The sequence below is a fragment of the Hoplias malabaricus genome, chromosome 1 (assembly GCF_029633855.1).
Source record: "Hoplias malabaricus isolate fHopMal1 chromosome 1, fHopMal1.hap1, whole genome shotgun sequence".
NCBI lineage: Eukaryota > Metazoa > Chordata > Actinopteri > Characiformes > Erythrinidae > Hoplias > Hoplias malabaricus.
In genome coordinates this window covers 58,099,455-58,121,564 of record NC_089800.1, presented here as the reverse complement: position 1 = coordinate 58,121,564, position 22,110 = coordinate 58,099,455, and the positions used below count along the sequence as shown (strand labels likewise).

The window sequence follows — 22,110 nt, the reverse complement described above, 5'->3', positions numbered from 1 at the left end:
CAAGCCTGAACGGGCAATAATTTCACTAGCAAAACTTTAAATTTTAAGAAAATAAAGTTAGGGTGCCACTTTGTTTTCAATACAGTTGTTTGAAGGACCATCATTTCAATTAATGCAGGTCATGTGCACAGTACAACTATTCCCTGCTTGGCCTACTCCTGATAGAAATTGCCTGGAGAATGTAATGTTCTGCTTGAACTACCAGCGGACTGCCGCCAAGTCCTCTGAAACCAAGAAACTGTCTGTGTGAGTGACAGAACACAATAAAAAATCCATTAGTGTGGAGTAGTGCATTTTCACTGGGCCTAGGCATACATTGTGAAAGGGCTCTAACAGAGAGACAAAGAATAACAGAACGAGTGGAAATAAATAAGATGAGGAGGGAGGGGGCGGGAAGGCAAAAGAATTCAGGTCTAAAAAGGGTGATGTGAGTGCAGGCTCTCTAGGGAGGCAGGCTCACAAAGGTGAATTGAAATGATAAAATCAATGAATCTCTCTTTCTGGGGATATGATAGAGTCAGGAATGAGCATATGATGCAAAATCTGAAGAAATCCAATATATTTAGTTCCGGAATCCAAGACTACACGTTGTCCAAGACCTGTACATATGATCACAGAGCAATGTGAATATCAGAATTTAATTGAAATCTTGCTCTGAAGAATTTGTCCTAGGATAAAAAAGAAAACAGGATCCGAATAGCCTTGGGGAACTCAAACCGTTCTTATCAATGGAAAGGCATCATCTTTCATAAAATAACCAACATAACAGCAAACCTCAAACACAAGGTCAAGGCACTGTGCACAAATGGCCATTACTAAAGCAATTACTTATATCTATTTAACAACATTCTCTTTGTTTCATACTGTTGAAACTAATTCATCTTCACCTCCTTTCCGCTTTTCCATTCCAGCGTGTGAACCTAATTCTAAGTATTTTATACCTTAGTAACATCTACAAGTAGATTTTTCACAACATTAACATAATTCACTTGTTGTAAAAAAGGCAATTCCCAGTCATTTGATTTGAAATAGCAAATTGAGAAGAAACCTACAAACCCACATGTCTTTGCAATGCTAATAATTCTACAAAGCAAATGTATCCATTTTACTTCATACACAAATCTATTCATCAGCCTACAGTGAACTTGTAACATAATATTTCTGAAACAGATTTCTTTGAGTGTTGCATGTATTTACAGATTTACAGATAAGCCAAAACCTTATATCAAAATTATTATAGAACAATGTCTCAAACGCATGACAATGAATTCATTGCATCCATATTTTTCTATAAGAATCATTTGGAAGAAAGCTTTAAGAGACATCAATTGCTTCAGATACCTGGTCCTATCTACAACACTGAACATTTCAGACTTTCAGACCACTCTGAATGACTATGTTGATGTTTTAACTATTCAATTATGCCTAAGTTTTTATTTATTTATTTATTTTTAAATCTGTCTGAGCTTGCAGGCAGTTTCAAACCGATTAGGCCTTTGCAACTAAAGTACCAAGCGCAGAGATGCCTGAAGCAAAGCAATAATGAATCGATTTCTTTTGGAATGAGTGAGTCTAATCAAATTACATTATGATAAAATATATCTACTCACAGGCATTCTCATCCAATAATTAATGACGTATATGTGATACATAATATATATTTAAATTATGTTTGTTAAACTTCAGTGCAATGACTTTATATATTTATAGTTCTCCTTATTTTATTAGCTGTGCTACACATTGGAAGATTTGATGAAGCAGTCATTAGACTTTATCATGAATATTATATATTTTCCTACAATCTAAAGCCAGTCTACTAAAGTTAAAACCGCGTTTTCTTCAACCTCTGTCCCTTAGTGACCCTCCATCTGTGATCTGCATCAGTGACCTTTTCAGACGCTGCATGCTGCTGCATAGATATTGGACTTAACATCCTCTCACGTAAATGAAAAAATGCTTGCAAAACTAACAGAAAGCCAGGTTGTGGCACACTTTGGGACTGGTATTGCATCACAGCGGATTACCTTAATTTATCGCTTCCAGCTTTGTGTCTAGAGACTCGGGCCATGGACAAAGGGAGGGAGACGGCATCCAGCCAGTGCTTCTCGTACTTTGGTTCATTAGCCGAGGGTGAGGAGGGCGAAGACGGGGCCTAGATGAAATAAATGAGAGGGGGATAAATGGAGAGCAAGAGACATAGGCAGAGGAATGTGTGAGAGGAGGAGAGGACAAGTATCTCATCTTAGCCTCTCTGCGATGTGCTTTGATCAGCTTGCAAGCAGCTAAACAACAACTGGGTCTCCTAATTCAGTGGTATCTGCAGCACTTTAAGTTGTGTAGCTGCATGCTGCCTCCCCACCCACAGATAATAACTTTGGCTCATTAGAACACCATCATCCTTGAGTATTTAATAAATGAATACGGATTTGATTGAAAACCAGGGGGGTGCTTTATATGAAAGCAGGATATTCTTTCACGGATATGCAAACAGCATGGGAACCTCTGAGCCTTTTAAGATATACAAGGGATGAAAGAGTAAAACAAATTAGAGTTTACAAAGAATTCATCTTTAAAACAGCCTTCAGAAGTTACAGTCAAAATCCTGTCCTAGAACTGCATCCAAGGCTTGGACACAATAAAAAAGTTTGTTACATTGCAAATGAAAATTTTACAGGTACTTTATTGTAAACATGAACTTAACATAGCACACCTTGTTAACATCTTGTCGTGTATTTTGTTTCTGTCAGGTATCTCTTTTAAAGAACCTGCTGTGGTAAGAGTAAAATTGGCACTGTTGTATACAGACCTCAAGAGCTTCACAGTCTTTTAACTTGACCCAGAAAAGCCTAGATTGTCTAGTCCACAAATTATACCCTTCACAGATTACACGTCCCTGCTTCTGCACCAAGCAGCAGTAGTGGAGGGGAGGACTGAAAAGCTGTACTCATGTGGAGGTACTGTTACTTTAGGGAGCATTTATCTGACAAGAAAAATACCCTGCAGAAACTGACTGAACAAAAAAAAATCACACAGTTCTACAAATCGCAAATGAAAATATAATTTAAATTCACTCAAAAACAGGCTCCAGAAATGACAGGGTCCTGGTCTGGGTCAGATACACTGATGATGTATGCATTGAACAAACAAAGATCCTTTTGTGGAATAAGATCAAGGGGAAAAAAGCCTACTAGTTTATTAATTGTTCTAGTAATTATTAACCAAGAGGAAAATGCGTCTTAAAAACAAATACTCATTCATTCAAACTGTGCTTCTCAATAAATCTGGATTAGCTGATAGTTTTCATGGTGAAATGCATACTTTGAATTGTACTACTACTTTCTCACACAGTACAATAACAGCAATACACATCTTTTAAAAGTATTTTTACTATAGTATATTCTTTGATGAATGTGAAATATGTGGTATATAAATGATTATTTTATTTGCCTCCAAAAGGTGACTGTATGCTTTGAGGTTTCAACACATATCATATTTCTCTATATACAAATAATTGATGTGATTAAATCTCTATTTTAATCTTAAAAGTAAAAATGCAACACAAGCATACACAAAATCTATTAGTCTTACAGATTATGGACCCCAGTTCCTCAATAGGGAACTGCAAATGGATATGTCATTTACAAAACAAGATTATTAAAGTATCTTATTTGCTACAGCATGTGGAAGATGACCGTGTTTAGCTCAACTGAAATAAGATTTTAGATCACACAGCAAGCACTAAAACCAGCTCTTTGCTTTTGAGCAGGTATTTCAGATGAATAAGAAACCATGAGTGCAGTATGAATTTCTGCCTGTCACAGAACATTTAGAAGGGCTTTGAATTGAATGGTGTGCTCTCAATCAAATCAAAAGTTTGGAGCCACTGCCAATTAGGCATGTGTCTTTGCAGCTTTCTTCAGCAAGATGCTCTCTTCTGCACTGTTTATACACACCAAGGCTGGATAATTAAAGTTGATTTGACTTTCATGTTGTGCTTTGCTAGTGAAAGCCTGAGATGACAAGGAATAAAATATTGTCAGTGTGTCAAGATGGATTATGGTGACAGAATGTCTGCTTACTACTGAGGACCTTGCCAAATACTGGCACAGCTGACATTGTTGTCCTTCATATTTTTCTTTCTACCATACCTCCAGATATTTCTCAGGCAATAAGAGGTGCAGCACTAATTATTGGAAGGCTTGTAAATGAATCAATGTTCACCCGTGGGTGCTATGAAAGCAAAACACTGTCAATCAACTCAATGTCGGAGGGGCCTAGAAGGGGACGACAAGCTCTGCGAATTGTAATCACCCACAGGGAAGAAAACGGCAAGAATAAAGAGAGATAAAAAAAAAAAAAGCTCATTTAGAGAACACAAGGTGGCACACTATTTGTTGACTCAGCAATTAGGCCAGCTCTTGTTTTAGCAGAATCATGTGGCTTCCAACAGAGAGGATGAGAGAGCATGTCAATAAAAGAAATGCAGTCAAGCGTTTACCCTCCATCTCTGGTAATTGGATGAAGTGAATGTCACTCAATGTTAAATAATAAAGCAGCCTAGATTGTTGTTTGTTTGCTCATTTGTTCTCTCTAAAAAAAAAAAAAAATTAAAAACAATCCCTTCACTCCTTGCAGTCTGTCACAGAGCAGAGCATATTTCATTTAGAGAACTTAATTTAAATGAAGCTCATCCGGTTTTCAGAAGGCACTGGCATCTCCAAAGGAGTGAACCCATGATTGAGCAGATTAACACACGCACAGCAGTGTCAACAGTGCACATGTCCAATGGAAGAATAGTCTTTATCAACTACAGAGCATCTCTGTCTATATGCATGTTCATTCATGTGATTCAGACTGGCACTTGATTAAATTCCATTATTAAAACATGATCAATTCAAATTTAAATCTTGATGAGCTGACGATTTGCATGAAATTACTATTTTAAAGTAAAGTCTTACAGTAAAATGTCTGTTTAAAATCTAGCTTGTTTATTATTTTTCCAATAAAATATTTTAAAATCTATACATAGTTTGTAACCGCGACCCTGAAATGGAGAAGCGGAAAAGAAAATGAATGAATGAATGAATGACATAGTTTGTAGTTCAGTTTAGTAATGCTCAATAATACTGAAATCATATTGGTGTCAGCCATTTAAATTGACCAATATTTAAAATTCATTTTATTGATGATGTACTTTATTGATAAAGCATATTATTTAGGTAACACTGCAGTGCTGTGCTGAAAAATTACCAGTTTATTTAACTGCAATTATACAAAAAAGTAAGGCAATAGAGGTGAATATTTTTAATTTCTATTGTTTTATTTGTATTAATGATGTATTGGTTTTTCTATAGGGGCAGCACGGTGGAGCAGCAGGTAGTGTCGCAGTCACACAGCTCCAGGGACCTGGAGGTTGTGGGTTCGATTCCCGCTCCGGGTGACTGTCTGTGAGGAGTTGGTGTGTTCTCCCCGTGTCCATGTGGGTTTCCTCCGGGTGCTCTGGTTTCCTCCCACAGTCCAAAACACACGTTGCAGGTGGATTGGCGACTCGAAAGTGTCCGTAGGTGTGAATGTGTGTGTGTGTGTGTTGTGGGTGTATTCCGGCCTTGCGCCCAATGATTCCAGGTAGGCTCTGGACCCACCGCGACCCTGAACTGGATAAGCGGTTACAGATAATGAATGAATGAATGAATGAATGGTTTTTCTATCACCATCAGCTGATATTTACACAAAAATAAATGGAAATTGTTCATCAATAGCTGTCCCCAATGTGCATCCAAAATTCAGGCCATTTTTACTGTTCAGCCTTTATTAAAACCTCTTGAAATACTAATAAATTTAATTCACATATATGTTAATGACATCTCTACACATGTTAAATATAAATATAAAGAAAACCTTTGGTGCTCTGTTGGAACAGACGCTGTGGTCACTGCATGCTGACATCAGTGAGGCATGCTCTGTTTAATAGACTAATAGACTGTGTCAGCTACCTGACCCATCTGAGAGGGAGCAAGTCAGACACAACCCTCTGACCTGCTGTCTTGTTACTGGTTGGTTCAGTACATGATTAGGTCAGTCCACCCTTGAACGGGACTAAAGCCTGAGCACACGGCAAATCCGTCTACTACACAGGAAATACTCTTTTCCTATAGTAACAAAATTCCAAAGCATGTATGCAATGATTTAAGCACAATTTCCTTTTAGATAAAAGTGTAATTTTGGCGTGTGTATGTTAAAAACAAGGTAACCCTGCTGTATATTTAATTGAAGTCACCTTACATTAATTGAATTTATAGTACTGTACAACTATGGAGTACAATTTTTGTTCATGTAATTTCCAGACATAACATTAAGTTAATACTTTTCATGAGATATATCTGAAAAAATCAGATATAAGACTGTATAAGTGAGGGTAAAGAAACTAAAACTAAACAAAAAATTATAATCAGATTAACAATAATTTTCATCTTTGACAGACAGGAAAAATAAAATCAAGCTCCACTTGATTTTTCACATAAATCACATAAATTCCACTTAAAATCCCACACCTTAACATGATTAAATTGCACCTGAGATTAGTTAGATTTTAAAAAGCATAAATAACCACTACATGGTATAGTTTGGTGTGTTCTCCCTGTGTCTGCGTGGGTTTCTTTCGGGTGACTGTCTGTGGGGAGTGTGGTGTGTTCTCCCTGTGTCTGCGTGGGTTTCCTTCGGGTGACTGTCTGTGAGGAGTGTGGTGTGTTCTCTCTGTGTCTGCGTGGGTTTTCTCCGGGCGTGTTTTCCGTGACGTACATTTGTTCATTTCCTGTCATGGGTTTTTGGATTTTGAGACTTTCCTCTCGCATTTCACCCGATCCAAATACAAATGCAGCCTCGATGCACAAACGCAGATTCAACAATTTGCAAATAATTCGAGTTCGACTTTACAAATATTTGCAATGTAAGTTTAAACAAATGTATTTATTTTCGCATAAAAGTATGATATATCTATGAAAAACAAAAACATGTATTTATGAATGTAACTGTATTTGTACAAATTGCAGGCTGTGAGATGCAGATTGGGATGTATTCATTTGTGAATAGTGAAACATATTTGTGTTTAATTTGTGGATTAACATTTACGCACTTGTAGAGTATTTTGAGACTAATCTCTCTCCATAAGTGTTGTCTTAATTATATTCAAACACAACACGTCCAAACCACAAACGTGGTGTTTTTCTTTGGTACTAGCTGCTTGGGTCTCTAGGTCGTCCTCAGCGTTTAGGTAGTTTCCATGTAGCAAATAGCAGCAGAATCACTTGACTACAACTTGGTAGAGTGATTTTAAAAAGGACAGTACATGAACACACAGTGGGGACATAACAGAATAAAAATAATCTATGTAATTGATATAGACATGATACAGATATGTCGATTAGAAGTTCTGAATGTCAATTTCAATGAATTGCCCAAACCTAAGTTTAAGTGTCACTTAAACAGGAGTATGAGCTTGTACACAGTATGTATATAGCATTATTATGTGTAGCACAAGATGCATAGGCTCATTAACCTCAGAAAACAAAGAGAGTTATTCTCTAAATCTCTATTTACTTTATAGAGTAATGCCTCATCTGGATGCTAATGGAGACTCACAAAATAATATAGTATCCATGGAGGTTTATTTGTATGATGTGACAATAAGATAGGGAAGAAATGTCTGATCTCATACTATGTCAGCAAGAAAAAGCCCTTTCCGTAGCAGTCCATAGATTACTTTGCTCTGAGGTACAGCATATGTACCACTTCTTTTCCCACCTCAGCATGCCAATAAAATCCCATTCACGCCTCTTAAGATTGGGACAGCGAACATGAATTTCAAACAACTACGCTGGCCAATTGCAGCACATTTTCACATCTACGCATGGAAGCTGCAACAAAACGCAGATGGTTAAATATAGAACACAAGCCATAAACAGCCAAGACTGTAATTCTTCCTGACTATCAATCTGACACAATGTGCTTATAGTCAACCTGACACTTGACCTGACATTGCTGTATTTACAACCTGATTCTGTCATTCAAGTGGCTTTCAACATGTTATGAATGAGATCCATTACACAGAAATAATGTTTCAGCTGACACAACTACTGCAACCTGTGGAAAACTCTATTTAAAAATAGAGGTGCACTTACTGTGTTGCTTGAGTTCCCATTTAAATGTAAACCACTGTCAAAGAGTGGGGAGGATGCTCTGCTACTTTGATCACTGGACGGTCCTGGAGAGCCTAAAAACATCACAGCCAGTTAAATATTCTAGTAAAACACTGAACTTACCCTAGCTTCACTATTGTGTCTGGGTTTGTTTACACATACAACAAAGAAAACTGGATGAGTAGATATGAATACTTGTAGGTGAATAGTTCTGCCACAAATATTCTTTCTATAAAACATAAGCCAGAAAAAAAAGTATTTACATTATAAAACGCATTTAGGTCAGACGTGTAACAGAAACATCCAGTATAAATCCTCTATACAGCACCCACATTACATTTCATGGAATGGTCTTAGCTTTATGGTGCTTTAAAACTTTGTTGCAGACCCCTGTAGAGTTTGCCTGTGAAGATGCACTGTGAGCGGTGCTTTGAGAGCTCACCTAATGGGAGCTTTAAAAAGGCTGGTGCCTCCCTGAGGTACCTCACAGTGATAGTAACTTCATCTCCAGCAGTTCTTAAGAGATGAACCTGAACAGGGAAGGTAGGGGAGAGAGAGAGAGAGAGAGAGAGAGATCCAGTGATTGAGATCCTCTTAAAATTGCAGGACAGTCGTCATGTTAAACAGATAAGATGATATTGTTAAAAGAACAGCTTACAATCGCATAAAATGACTACATCACACTTAATTGACTAACATTTGAATTATAATCAAATGTAATCAAAATGTAAGCGTGCAGAAGAGTTCAAGATAACTTCCATGGATAATTACAAAGAGTTCTGTAACCTCAGCTGGGTTTTCATGTGATTGTGAGAGGCTGGCTAACTGCTGCTCAGACAAGTAATTACCCTCTCAGTATCTGCTAGCTTCAGATTGCATCATCCACGATACACCAGGATTTAAAAACACAGTCCAAACCTGAAAAGTCAGCATTCAAGCAATTTATGCAGTTTCCTTTATCTAAACATCTGTTTAATGCTTTTCAAATAAGCCTGATGCATTTGGTCCCTTTAATAGAACTCGTTCACTACATGATTATATCTGCTGCATGCCTTTGATCATGTAATCAGAACCATAAACACAGGAATTACTACATATTTTGAAGTTAATTTTTCACTCTCTGATCAACTTGAAGCATTTGTAAAGCATTTCCACCGAGGGCTGACACCAAATTAAATTGGGTGTTTTCCCAGAAACACCCCTGTGGAGCCCACTCCTTGTTCTGACAAGCTTAAGCACAAAGTCCAGCATCACTGAGGTCATCCTTTGAAAAAAGGAGAAAATTTCTAATTAATCCACTCTGTTTGAACAGTGGGTTAAATATTATGGCTAGCATCACATCATGCTCTGAACGTATTACACTTTGACTGAATTATTAAAAGAAAAGCCAGATTAACATTTGTCCCTGAAAAGTAGCTCGGGATTTGTCTGATAAAACCCTTTCTTAGAAACAAAATTTTATCAAGAAATGAGTTCTGACACAAAAAGGAGTCTTTAATCCTGATACTAACATGGAACTATTTATATTACACTATCATCTTCTCGTTACAACTTCAGGACATGTTTTAGGCTCCTCAATTCTGTAAAATAACTGTAACATATGGGAGCTAGAGCCAAGAGGATGCAATCATGCTGAACATTCATTAGGCCTTTTCTCATAACTCTCTACAATGTCAGATGGGGTCAAAAATAAAAGCAGAAAACTGCTTTAAATGGGTAAAACAGCAAAAAAAAAAATTTAATTAATTAAAAAGGATAATCTAAACAAGAAAAAAAAATACAAACAAACTATGTGTTATGAAAGTTTGCATCATATAATTCTCATGGGACACATTTTACATACCAATACCAACATCACTAAATATCTGTTGGAATTTTAAGCGGTTTTATTGGAATTCATGCAAAGGAACTCATAAGTACAAAACTACACTATCATTTCCAAGTTTGGAATCACTTAGTAATTATAGCTGATGATTTAGCTGATTAAATAATATCACTGTAGACTGAAATACTCTAAGCACATTACCAAAAAGCTAAGCTGTGATATTTTCAGCTTTTTGTAATATACAGTAGCGCTTATATGAACACTTCACAATCTGATGAAAAAAAAACAAATCTCTTGTGTTTTATGTTCGTAACCCACATGGTTTCCTTCATTATTCAATTAGTATTTCTGCTATTATGATCTAATATCGTCTCTTCACAATCATATATTTACCCATAATGATCACAATTCCCTGAGTATCTTTCACTCAAACATCAGCTATCCCACTTGATCCTGAGAAATTGTTACTTTTAAGAGAGCTTGGCTTTGTCAGGTAGTGGTTTCTGCGAGTACGATCATTAATCATGCCTTTTGACTTCCTGGATGTGAGAACGCAGCTGTTTTGTGTGTGTGTGTGAGTGTGAGTGAGTGAGTGAGTGTGTGAGTGAGAGAGAGAGAGAGAGAGAGAGAGAGAGAGAGAGAGAGAGAGAGAGTGTCTGAGTCTACCAGGGCTCTCTAATATGTGCACTCATTCTCACTGGGGCTTGCATGTGATGAATCTACTCCCTATTGATTTGTTAGGGTTGAAGCCCAGGAAGAAAAAAGAGAAACATTTGGTAGATATAAAAGGATTGCATACGATGCACCTCTGATCAATGCTACATCACTGTCATTTCAATACGGCAGACAGGAGAAACAGAACAACTGATACAAATACTCACAACTTCTTCATGTGTGCACTTCTCCACATTAATACCATTCACCTAAATGAGACAAGAGATTCCATTAGAAATTGGTTTCATAAAAAAAGTCCATTTATAAAATCTGACTATATATAAACAAAAAAGAAGCACCAAATGGTTTATGGGCACAAACTTCCCAATGAATCATTTATCAAATGTTTGCATACAGAAAACAATAACAAACTTCCATTTTTAAAATAAAATTACATAATATATAATTAAACAGTATTTTATGTGTGTTTCATTATTGGCAGACTGTGGTCTGTGATTCTGAGAGTCTTTGTTGTTTTTCATATCAAACATTAATAAAAAATGACAAGAATAGCTGTCTTTATGTAAAAGAAGACTATATTTGAAATGATTATAATGAAAATGATAACATTTTCTATTTACAAACAAAAACATGTTATGCAACTTTTGAAAGTATATCTATGTTATTTGAATTATTTGAATTTATGCATGGGTGAGTCCTGAAATGTAATCTGAATCTTCTGAATCATATTAATAAAAGACATCCGCAGACACTGTCTGTCAGTACAGATACTTATTTCAGTTGCTGTGACAGTAAAGCACTCCACACCACTGTGCTCCCGCTAGCATATTTCACAGCTGGGATGAAATTCTGGTGTTAGTATGCAGAAATTTGGTTTCTGTAAACAACACGATGTACATTTGCCAAGAAGTTCAACATTTGGAACTTTTTAGTGTTGAGTCATGAGCACAGCTGTTATTACATGCAGGAGGCGCCTTAGATGTAACCCTAAGGTTCTGTGGCACCTCTGCAACTTGCCCTTGTTCTGATCTTTGCTAAATTTCATTTTATATATACACACACACACACACACACACACACACACACATATATATATATATACATACATACATACACACACACACACACACTGATCAACCACGGCACTACACTCTGCCTATTCTCTATTGTATTCTTCTGTATTCTGTCTAACACAAAGGAGCACTTTGTAGTTTTACAATTACAGACCGGTCCATTTGTTGCTCTGCAAACTTTGTTTTCCCACTTTCACTCTGTTCGTCAATGGTCAGGACAAAGATAAGATCTTGGTGGTCGATCATAGTCAGTGTTGTTGTGACACTGACACTGCGGTAGTGTGTTATTATGTGTTGTGATGGCATGACTGGACCAGACACAGCAGGGACTTGTTAAACACCTCAGTATCACTGCTGGACAGAATAATCCACCAACCAAAAATATCCAGCTAATAGTAAACTCTGGGGACAGTGTCCTGTGTCCACTGATGAAGGACTAGAGGACAACCAACACAAACTGAGCAGCAACAGATCAGCTACGATCTCTGACTCACAAGGTGGACCAACGAAGTAGGTGTGGTGAATGGATACAGTGTTTAAAATCTCTAGCAGCACTGCTGTGTCTGATCTAATCGTACCAACACAACATACACTAACACACCACCAAAATGTCATTGTCACTTCAGAGAAGAGTCCACCACTCAAATCATACCTGCTCTGCAATGGCCATTACCACTGAAGAACAGGGTGAATATGGCCAAACAACTTATGTAGAGCAACAGGTGGGCTATAAACTGTACAATTACAGAGTGCACCTGTTTTATCAGTAGAGATGAGAGAATGGACAGTGAGTGTAACTATTATTTAACTTCTATTAAGATTTATATCAAACCAACTAATAGCATTTTAGGAGCTATAAATGTGGAATTTTAGATCTCACCTGCATGTGAAATTAAAATATTACTTGTGCTTACATTCGCCATGATGTATGAAAGATTTCTCTAAATTCAGTCAATATTCCACATTATTTTTTATATGATTAATAATACTCTTTCCTGATCATTTTATGTTCTACAGAATAATAGGAAACTATGCACTTCACACTAGATAGTCTTTTTGTTGATAAAATGTGCCATTGCATGGTAAAGGAAGGATATGTAAATGGACAGTGATATGCATAGTCCCTCTTCAGAGACAGCACATGAAATATTTGTTGTAGATAACTACAGGTATACCTGTCCTATTTATCAGCAAAAAAAAAACAGCTCAATTAGTGTAATCTAGGAGAGAATAGGACACCGTTCCAAATTAGAAGATGAAAGGTACAGCATTTCATTATATTCCATCTTTTTCAATTGGGGTACTTGTGATAACAAGGCCCTAAAAATTATTACACTTATTTAAATGCCATAATTATCACTATTCTTTAGACTTGTATAATGAGATCAAAGGTCAAACCTGCAGTCGACCTGGAGAAAATGAATCAGAGGGGGACATCATTAGAATTCAGAGAGCACATTGTTCTGACATGCACCTATGGCCCTGGGCAGTGTGAAGAATAAGAGTGAGCTAATGCTCACTGCACTAACCTGTAGCACAGCATCACCGATAAACAGCATTCCTGTCTGATCCGCTGTAGGCCAGACACACCATGTCAAAGGTTAACAGAAACATTAGAATATAATTAGTAATTTCATATGTGCTAATGTGATAGAAATAGCAATCGGCACTGACAGTGGATGTATTTCAACCCAAAGCCCTGAGTGGTGTGCAAGACAAGAAAGAATTTAATCCAAATTTCACACAAATCAAGAATTTAGTTCATTTTAATGTGATCAACAAACACAATTGGACTTCATTAATCTTCTGAACAGTTTCATGCAGTTCCAGAATTTATCGTAAATTAAAAAGAGCCAAACTGTCTCTGAGGCATAGCTGGAGATGAGAGAGTCTAATATTCTTTTACAGCAAGTTATAAAACTCCACAAAAATATAATCAAACCGTTTTGAGTGGGTTTCCAAACCCATACCAAGGCTCTGTGATTATTTTCAAAATGTCACAGTCTGCACACTCTGTAGTGACATGTTTGCTTTACTGTAACGAAACATATGGCTCCGCGCCTGCTTTGGGAAAGCTCCTGTCATTAGTTTTTGCTGAGATACTGCAGATGTAATACTGATGCTATGGACAATCGTTTCACACCTTTCTTCATTCTCTTTCTTTTGATTGATGAGACTGTTCTGCAATGCACTCAGTCACTCTACAGGGGTCTTCTTGCCGCTTTTATGGGGTGTGAGATGAATGAAGTTCATGCATGATATAAGTCTGCCAAGCTATCATTAATAAACGTAGAAATTTCCGATGTATTGATTGTATCTTCCCATGAAAGAACACTGGCTCTTGGAGACACTAGAAAAACCATCAGCACAATATCATTTCTAGCAGGAGAGAACTAACGTGGTCGTCATTTTGTAGAATACCTCCAATAAAAAAATTGGTGTTCTCACTATCTTGCTCACACACACACTATAAGAAGACCATTTGTAATGGATGCTTTCCCCCTTTTCCCCTCTGGAAGTGAACCTATTAGTAGACTAGAAATTCTGAATTTTTTTGCATGCTTATAAGAAGCCTATCGTTTTTCACGGTTCAGGGGCAGCATACGTGCCACAACTGAAGAGTTTTTATACACTTAGGATAAGCAAACCAATATGGGTTATGGCCTCTAATTACAAGGCTTCAAAGAGACTGCCTTTACAAATCAATTGGATTTTGGCACAGCACTGCAGTCACTCTAAATTACAAACTTAAAAAGATTTAATCACCACTGATAGTTGTGAGAGAAGGACATACTGCTCACTCAAGTTTCAATTTATTTAGCTGTACAGTAAGTGGGAGGAAAACTTGATAATGCCTCACCTACTTGATCTTTGAAAATCTTCGAAATGACCACAGGCACTTTATGCTCAGCTCCTCCCTGAAAAAAATAAAAGTCCAACAAGGTGAATTGGTTGTACATCTAACACCTACTAATTAGCAAACTTCATAAGTCTGAGACTCATCCGACACTATTGCCTCATCAAAGTTTCTTCTGGATGGTGTAATGAGCCTTAATCTCTACTACAAAGCCCTTTTTGATCCCTAGAACAGATTCATATTGAAAAATCACCCTTCTTGTCAGGGGTAAAGAATGATAATCTTAATACATAAAGAAACTTAGTTAAGTTCCTTGAAATTACTTTATGTAATTTTAAAAAGCAGACAGAGTAAACCTACTTTGATACTCAGACCAAGGCCTCCAGTTGCCTGTCTTCGGAGTACAACGGTTCTGTGCTTTAAAAAAGGGGAATTTAGTTGGTAAAATTAAAAAGGCATCAGGATGACATATTTGACAATGACAAGACTGATAAACCCCTCATAACTTCAGTACCAGCCCAAAAGTGATGATGCTTGTGGAAAACTCAGTATACACAGTACGTATAATGTGCTTCATTGTGCAAAAGGAGAGTCCGATTGATGTAAATTGTTAAAGATGATACTCATCCTTACAAACTATGCATTAGAATGTGCCATTGGAAGGGGATATCAGTAATGAAAAATATTCTAATGCTTCTACTTTTGCTGATCCTCTGCACTCTGACAGTAATACAGTATCTCTCCCTCAGCACTGCGCTGGGACTGCACTGGCAAATATATATATATATATATATATATATATATATATATATATATATATATAGTTATATATATATATAGCAAATAATATATATATATATATATATATATATATATATATATATATATATATATATAGTTGTTGTGTATGTTCAGTTCTTTTCAAAAAGGACCTAAAGGACATCAGCCATCAGTCAAACAAACGTTTTTTTGAGAATAAGCCTTAGTACTTACGTTTAAGTGATGTGCACCACCTCCTATGCAGACTACATCTTGTTTTTGAATGGTCAACATTTCTTTTGTTAACTTCAAACGGACGTCATAGGTATTACTGGTGTCATCATCATACAACAGGGCAAGTCCAGTTTTTGTCTGCAAAACAGAGTGAAATGTCTGTTAGTTGAATGATTTAGGATTTGTCAGTATGCAGTGAATAAACCGTTTTTGCATTTATTAAAGCCCAGTCTCAATTAGCTGCTGATTCAACATATTCCAATGGCAGCATTTATGCTCTTTCAATGGCAAACAAAGGATATCGAACAATCTAAATTTTCCATTTGAGTCTGAAATGTATCTCAATTAGCAGAGAATGCCATCTGAAAATAAGAAAAGTCTCTAAGGGCCAAACATACTTAGAGCTAAATAAGTAAAAACCCAGCATGCATCACCATATTTGTGTGTAAATAATGTAGTTTATTATTGCCTTCACTATAACACCAGATGAAAAGGACCCAAACATTTATCCTACCTTTGTGCTGAGAGGGTTGTCTACTTCAAGGGGTTAATTGAATATGAGCTATAGAAAACTAGCTTTCAGGTCGAAACCACTTTGAAACATTGTTTCAGGAAAATAAGGCGCAAAGGACAGATAACATGAAGCTTTACAGGCTGAGTTAATTTAGTTACACTCAGAAATTAATCCCAAGAGCACATTCCTGTAGCTGTTAAATTGAAAAATATGCTTCAGAACGTGAGTGAAATATAAACAAGTCTGTAATGATCATGAACTAAGAAAATGGAGGAAAGTAGATTTTACCATCCTGGACCTATCTATTTTTCCAAGTGGGAATTCAGTAGTAGAGTGTCAAGAGCAATCTGAGCACAATTGCCTGTGCTTCACTGCTTAATTTATAGAGATTCTTGCTGTCAGCAATTCTTTTTTTCCCAACAATTCTGTCCCCCATCCATTGTGACCTTGCTATGACAAAAACAGAATACAAAGAATAGAGAAAGGCTGTTTCGGTAGGAAAAAAGCATACTAAAGCACAGTAACAAATGAATGTGATAAATTAGACATTGTTTTAATTATGCTCTCATTTACAGGTCCCTGCGAGGGTGACACTGATTCTTGTAACCACTACTGGATCTACAGCCATTTTGTCTGGGCCTAGTTCTCCTGCCGGTACCGGGAGCATTTTCTCCTGTGAGACTCAGAGATTTAGGTCAAGTGACTCCCCCTCTAGTTCCTGAGGGATAGGATAATTAATCAAAGTTTTGAGTCATGGTCTTCCTCTATGAGAACACTGGTACTGTATGCACTAGGGTATCGCCAGTGCTCTCTGTATGGCTGCCTCCTGGGATTCAAACTGCACAGCTAGACAGCCATAGCCAGGAAAAAGATACTGCAAGTCTCTGGGATGCTAATATTAAAATACACTATATCACCAAAGTTCATTGCTGGCCCACTGGCCCAGGGGCGTATCTCACAACCAACAGATTTTGGCTTATTATAAAAGTTGACACCACTGAACTCTACATCTTAAACAATTTAATCAATATTGAAGGGGTGGGGGGTACAAATGAACTTTTCAATAAGCATTGCTATTAGCCTGGAAAGGAAAACATTCTTAACTTTCAATGGATGGCAATGTATTTCTGAATTTCTGACGTCAGTGTAAAGTAGGACAGGACAATATGATATAATTCCAATATTGATATGAAGAGTATAAAATCACCATCACACATAAATAAAATGGCTTTGTCAATAGTAATATTTTTAAACAAAATTTTAAATTTAGTGTGCTGAACTGACAATAGTGCCCTGTAATGACCGTTAGTCAGTGACAAATATTGTAAATAATGTATATTGAAATATTGAAAACGTGTTTGAACATCATATCATTGCTACTGAAACATTTTATATTGCAATATATATTGATATCAAATTATGGTTCAGCTTTAGTGTCAAGCTACTTACGCTTTGCTAGACCCTCTAGGAAGAGTCAGTCCTGCTACTGCAGGAAAAAAATTTGACTGACACTCAAAAGGACCAATCACAAGTCTGCTATTATGACATGACATGTAGAAAGAGGTGATTCACGCTGGACCAGTACAAGCCAGTTCACCTTGCCTCTTCTTAAAACATGTACATCTGAATCGTTTGAACCTAGGTTCAAGTGTTGCACTTTTTTTAAACAGCAAACATCAAATAGCCATAAATAGCCACCATTTAGTTTGCATTTCTGTGACCAAATATGACTTACTTTGAAATAACTTACTGACAAAGCTGATGCCATGTCAAAGTATAGTGTACATATTTTTATTCAAAATCAAATAACCAATTTTAATTAAGTAATCATAAAAGCCATGTATGAATTCTAAAGTGTCTGATGTGTTTTGCTCTTCTAACCACTATACAATATGCCCACTTCTATACTTACAGTAGAATATCTGACAAGCTCTGGATTGAGTTTTTTGGCTGGAGAGTTTGAGGCAATTTGCCAAGCTTGATATATCTTCCACTTTAAAAGGTTATAAAAGACAACACAGGATCAGGAGCAACCCAAGAAAGAATTTTAGTGTCTAAAACACTGCACAAGCACACAGAACAGTGTCTTCCATGCTACACATCACAACAGCTTTGTAACGCAGCACAGGAAACATGGAATTTGATGAGGACATAGAAGTTGAAATGTGGATGTGGTAAACTCAACTAAGCATTAAGTGCCATCTACTGATATTTTTGTGTTTTTTCCCACTCATGTAGACACTTCTGTCCAAAGAAAAGTGTGCTCATAGCACAAAAATAAGCCTAAACATCATGAACAGGCCTTTGTTTAAATGCTGCATATAACTACTTTGCAGCTTGCTTCAAACCTTTAAAACCATTATGCAGGAAAGACTGCCAGAGCATCTTCTCACAAAATCTGGGAACTGGCTTGCCTCAATCAAAGCAATTTTAGAAGGAGACTGGAGGTCAAATGCTGACTGGAGATCAGACCTGATAATGTTACACTCCTCCAGGGCTGGTTATCACATACCCTTAGCCAAGAATATCTTTCTCCACAGCTAGGACAGCTGAAAACAGCCTTTAGCACTAGATTAAAAGACAATTACTTGATCCAAAACATTAATAAAAGAAAATATAGGCTGAATATTGTGTCCACTGGAAACCATCATATTTTAAAGACAAAATCACACTACGCAGCAGAACTGTATATCTGTGCATTATATATTCTAAAACTGTACCCAGTGCACCAATTCTCATCATCTAAAGGAGGAAAAGCCCTGTATGGAGACAAATCACATGGATTTGATGGCCGCCTTGGCGCTCAAGGCTGTAATGAGTTTAATAGATTTTCTCAGCAAACTCCAGCAGGGATTCTCACAATGATGTGAAGGATAGGTGCCCATTCTCAACCTCAAAGGCTCCAACTGAGTGTAATCCAGTCAGAAACAAACAGTTATAAAGCCAAGGGTTACTGAAGGTTTTCATTTAAAATCCAAAACCTGAAAAACTAACTGGGCTAGACAAATACTACAAAGTACTGTATTAGATAATCAGAACAAACTAAAGTCGTTGCTGTTATAATCTTTGACCCTCCAATAGAACCAGATAAACTATGCTATATTTACTAAAAAACAAATAAATAAATAAATAAAGCATTAACGATGTTGCAATGATCTTTAAAATACAAGGCTCAAAAGAAACATTTGGTTTGTGGGGAATAGTTGATAGATTTGCAATATGACTACAACAGCAGCTCAGAAACTAAAGCTAATATTTGTGCTTACACTTTTATTTATAAATAGCACAATCACTAGTTTAGCCTCGCTATTATTCTGTATACAGAGAACATTAGTAGTCATTAGATCTGGCTTTATATGTTTATTTTAGCTAATAAAGAAGCTAGGTGGAACACTGCCAGCAAACATCCAAAGCACTATTTTGCACCTTTGCCATTTGCTTTGGGTCTCATCGTTATTTCACCTCACTGAATCTCAAAGTATGATGTCTGGGCTGCAGTTTTAAGCAGAAACGGATTACAGTACACGCACAGCAAACTGTTCACACTGCATACTATGTAGGGCTGAATGATTTTTGGAAAATATCTAATTGTCACAAGGATCAATCATTTTGAACCCTGAATGTGGAGTGCCAGACTGAATTCAGTTGTGGCTGTTGTAATATACACAGCAAAGTGCTTGGTTATTTTAGATATAAATGTCTTCATTTAAAAACTTGTTCTATGTCCTTGATAATGTAGCAGTTCTTGCGATTTGAAAATTGCATTTTGAAAGAACATTATTCGGATATGTAGTTAAGCTAGAGTACAAATTACGGAGTCAAAAAAGGGTCAAAAAGATTTTGAGCTTGTAAAACAATACTCACAGATGTAACGGAATTTGCAACTGTGTTTGAGCAACTACGTACACGTAAAATTCAAATCTACAAATGTATTGGAATTATGGCTGTACCATATCATATTGTGCACAATAACATCGCAATTTTTTTTCAAACGATAAAAAAAAAAGGAATATCTTGATTACCGTGATATTCTGACTTGTTTACGTAATGACATCATACAGTTACACAAAACATGACGTACATTCATTACGTGAGTCATTTAGGCACAGTGAGGTATGGCGAGGTAAGGAAATTTGCTCTGCGTTCAAAGATTTTGCTCCAAAAGTCTGAAGTGACTTCAATCGTAGTTTGGGAATAAAATATATACCGTGTTTCCCCGATAGTAAGACACCCCCGATAGTAAGACGCAGTGTGTGTTTTAGGGGGGTCGGCTAATGTAAGACGTACCCCGAAAGTAAGACATAGTAAACTGTACGTTGGAAAAATATAAGCCATAGTACCGGTACCTTTTGCTGCATTAACTGCGGGATGCGGACGGATCTGGAGCGGAATGAGCGGAGGGATGTGGAGGCCGCGGGAGCAGCAGTAATGTTGTCCGTGGTCCAAGTCCTCAGTGCCCTCATGTGCAGCCGCTGGTGGCCGCTCTGATTGGCATGGCCATGGTTGTCATGGAATAAATCTGTTTTATCTTCCAGTATAACATATTTAAACTGTTTTACATGTTATACATGGAAATACCGTCATGATACGGTTGTAACAAGATATTCTTGGCACTTGCTTTTATAAAACTGTTTTATGGTGAATACCATACTGTTCAGGTTGTTAATAAATGTTAATTTTATGGTTAAAACAAAAATCGACATTTTTTACCAATATAAGACATACCCCGAAAGTAAGACATAGTGGGACTTTCGGGGGTAAAAAGAATGTAAGACACTGTCTTACTTTCGGGGAAACACGGTATATATATATATATATATATAAACATATATTATACAATGTCAGAATCTTGTTAAGTTATGGTTCTTTCTTCTGAATGTTTGAAGATGTTAGATTTGTTCAAAAATAAAATGTTATATATAATAATTAAAATATGAAAATAAATATGATATTAATTAATATAATTAATATATCTTTCATTTTGCTGCAATAGTGTGTTCTGGAAATGAATAAAAGTATTTTTCAGTGTTTTTTTCATATTGGCAATGTCAGGAACGAGGGGCGAATTGAGGGAGGCGGACGCATTCGCTAAAACACGGGATAATTTAATATAAACAAAACAACGATACTTAAACAGGACACAAACAAACAAGGAGCCAAACAAGCTAAATAAAACAAAGGAAACTGGACAGGGAAAACAGGACAGACGGACGAAAAGCGACACGACGAAAAAGGAGAAGAAACGGGGAAACTCTAGAGACAGACGGACAGACTAAATAACATGACCAACTAAACACAGGATAAAGGGGAAATGTACGACCAACGGATGAGAGACAAGAGGGCTTAAATACTCACACAAACGAGACACACCTGGACAGATAACGAGGACGGGTAACACATGACACGGACGAGGAGGCGGAACAAAGGCGGAGACTCGAACATAAACAAAACAGAGCCATGTGCAAATAAAGCACATGGCGGGGACAACAGACTGACAGGACGAAGGCGTGACAGATGCCCCCCCCAAGAACGCGCAACTCCCGGGCGCGTACTCCTAAACCCCCCAGGAGCTGGCGCAGGAGAGGGCACGAAAAACATGACAGGACAACAAACCAACAGGTGACAGGACTCAGGACAGGACGGGAACCGACACAGGAGCTGGGGACATGACAGGACCGAATATACGAGACGGGACATGGGACATGACAGGAGACTGACAAAGGGGGGTAACAAGAGACGAGAACGGACTGGACAGGACAGGAGTGGACACATGGGAATTGACGGGAGACTGGACTGGAGACAAGACAGGGGACTGAACGTGGGACGGATACGGAGACTGGACACGTTTGGGGACAGAAGACTGGACATGAACAGGTGACAGAACAGGGGACTGGAATGGAGACGGGACTGATGACAGGACTGGGTGCTGGGACTGGACGGGAGCAGAGACTGGTGACGAGACAGGGGACAAGACACTG

General features: G+C 37.3%; 1 protein-coding gene across 3 annotated transcripts in view; it reads right to left on the bottom strand.

Moving 5' to 3' along the window:
- sntg2 (syntrophin, gamma 2) overlaps positions 1-22,110 on the bottom strand; it is a 77,133-nt gene that overhangs the window by 15,517 nt on the left and 39,506 nt on the right. For all 3 annotated transcript variants that reach the window (XM_066680162.1, XM_066680161.1, XM_066680163.1), the window contains 8 exons: positions 15,619-15,756; positions 14,986-15,042; positions 14,629-14,686; positions 13,298-13,341; positions 10,902-10,943; positions 8,638-8,725; positions 8,178-8,269; positions 2,025-2,152 (listed from right to left, as the gene is read on the bottom strand). In XM_066680162.1, coding sequence (XP_066536259.1) covers positions 2,025-2,152; positions 8,178-8,269; positions 8,638-8,725; positions 10,902-10,943; positions 13,298-13,341; positions 14,629-14,686; positions 14,986-15,042; positions 15,619-15,678 — 569 coding nt within the window. In that variant the 5' untranslated portion in view covers positions 15,679-15,756. The remainder of the gene's footprint in view (positions 1-2,024; positions 2,153-8,177; positions 8,270-8,637; positions 8,726-10,901; positions 10,944-13,297; positions 13,342-14,628; positions 14,687-14,985; positions 15,043-15,618; positions 15,757-22,110) is intronic.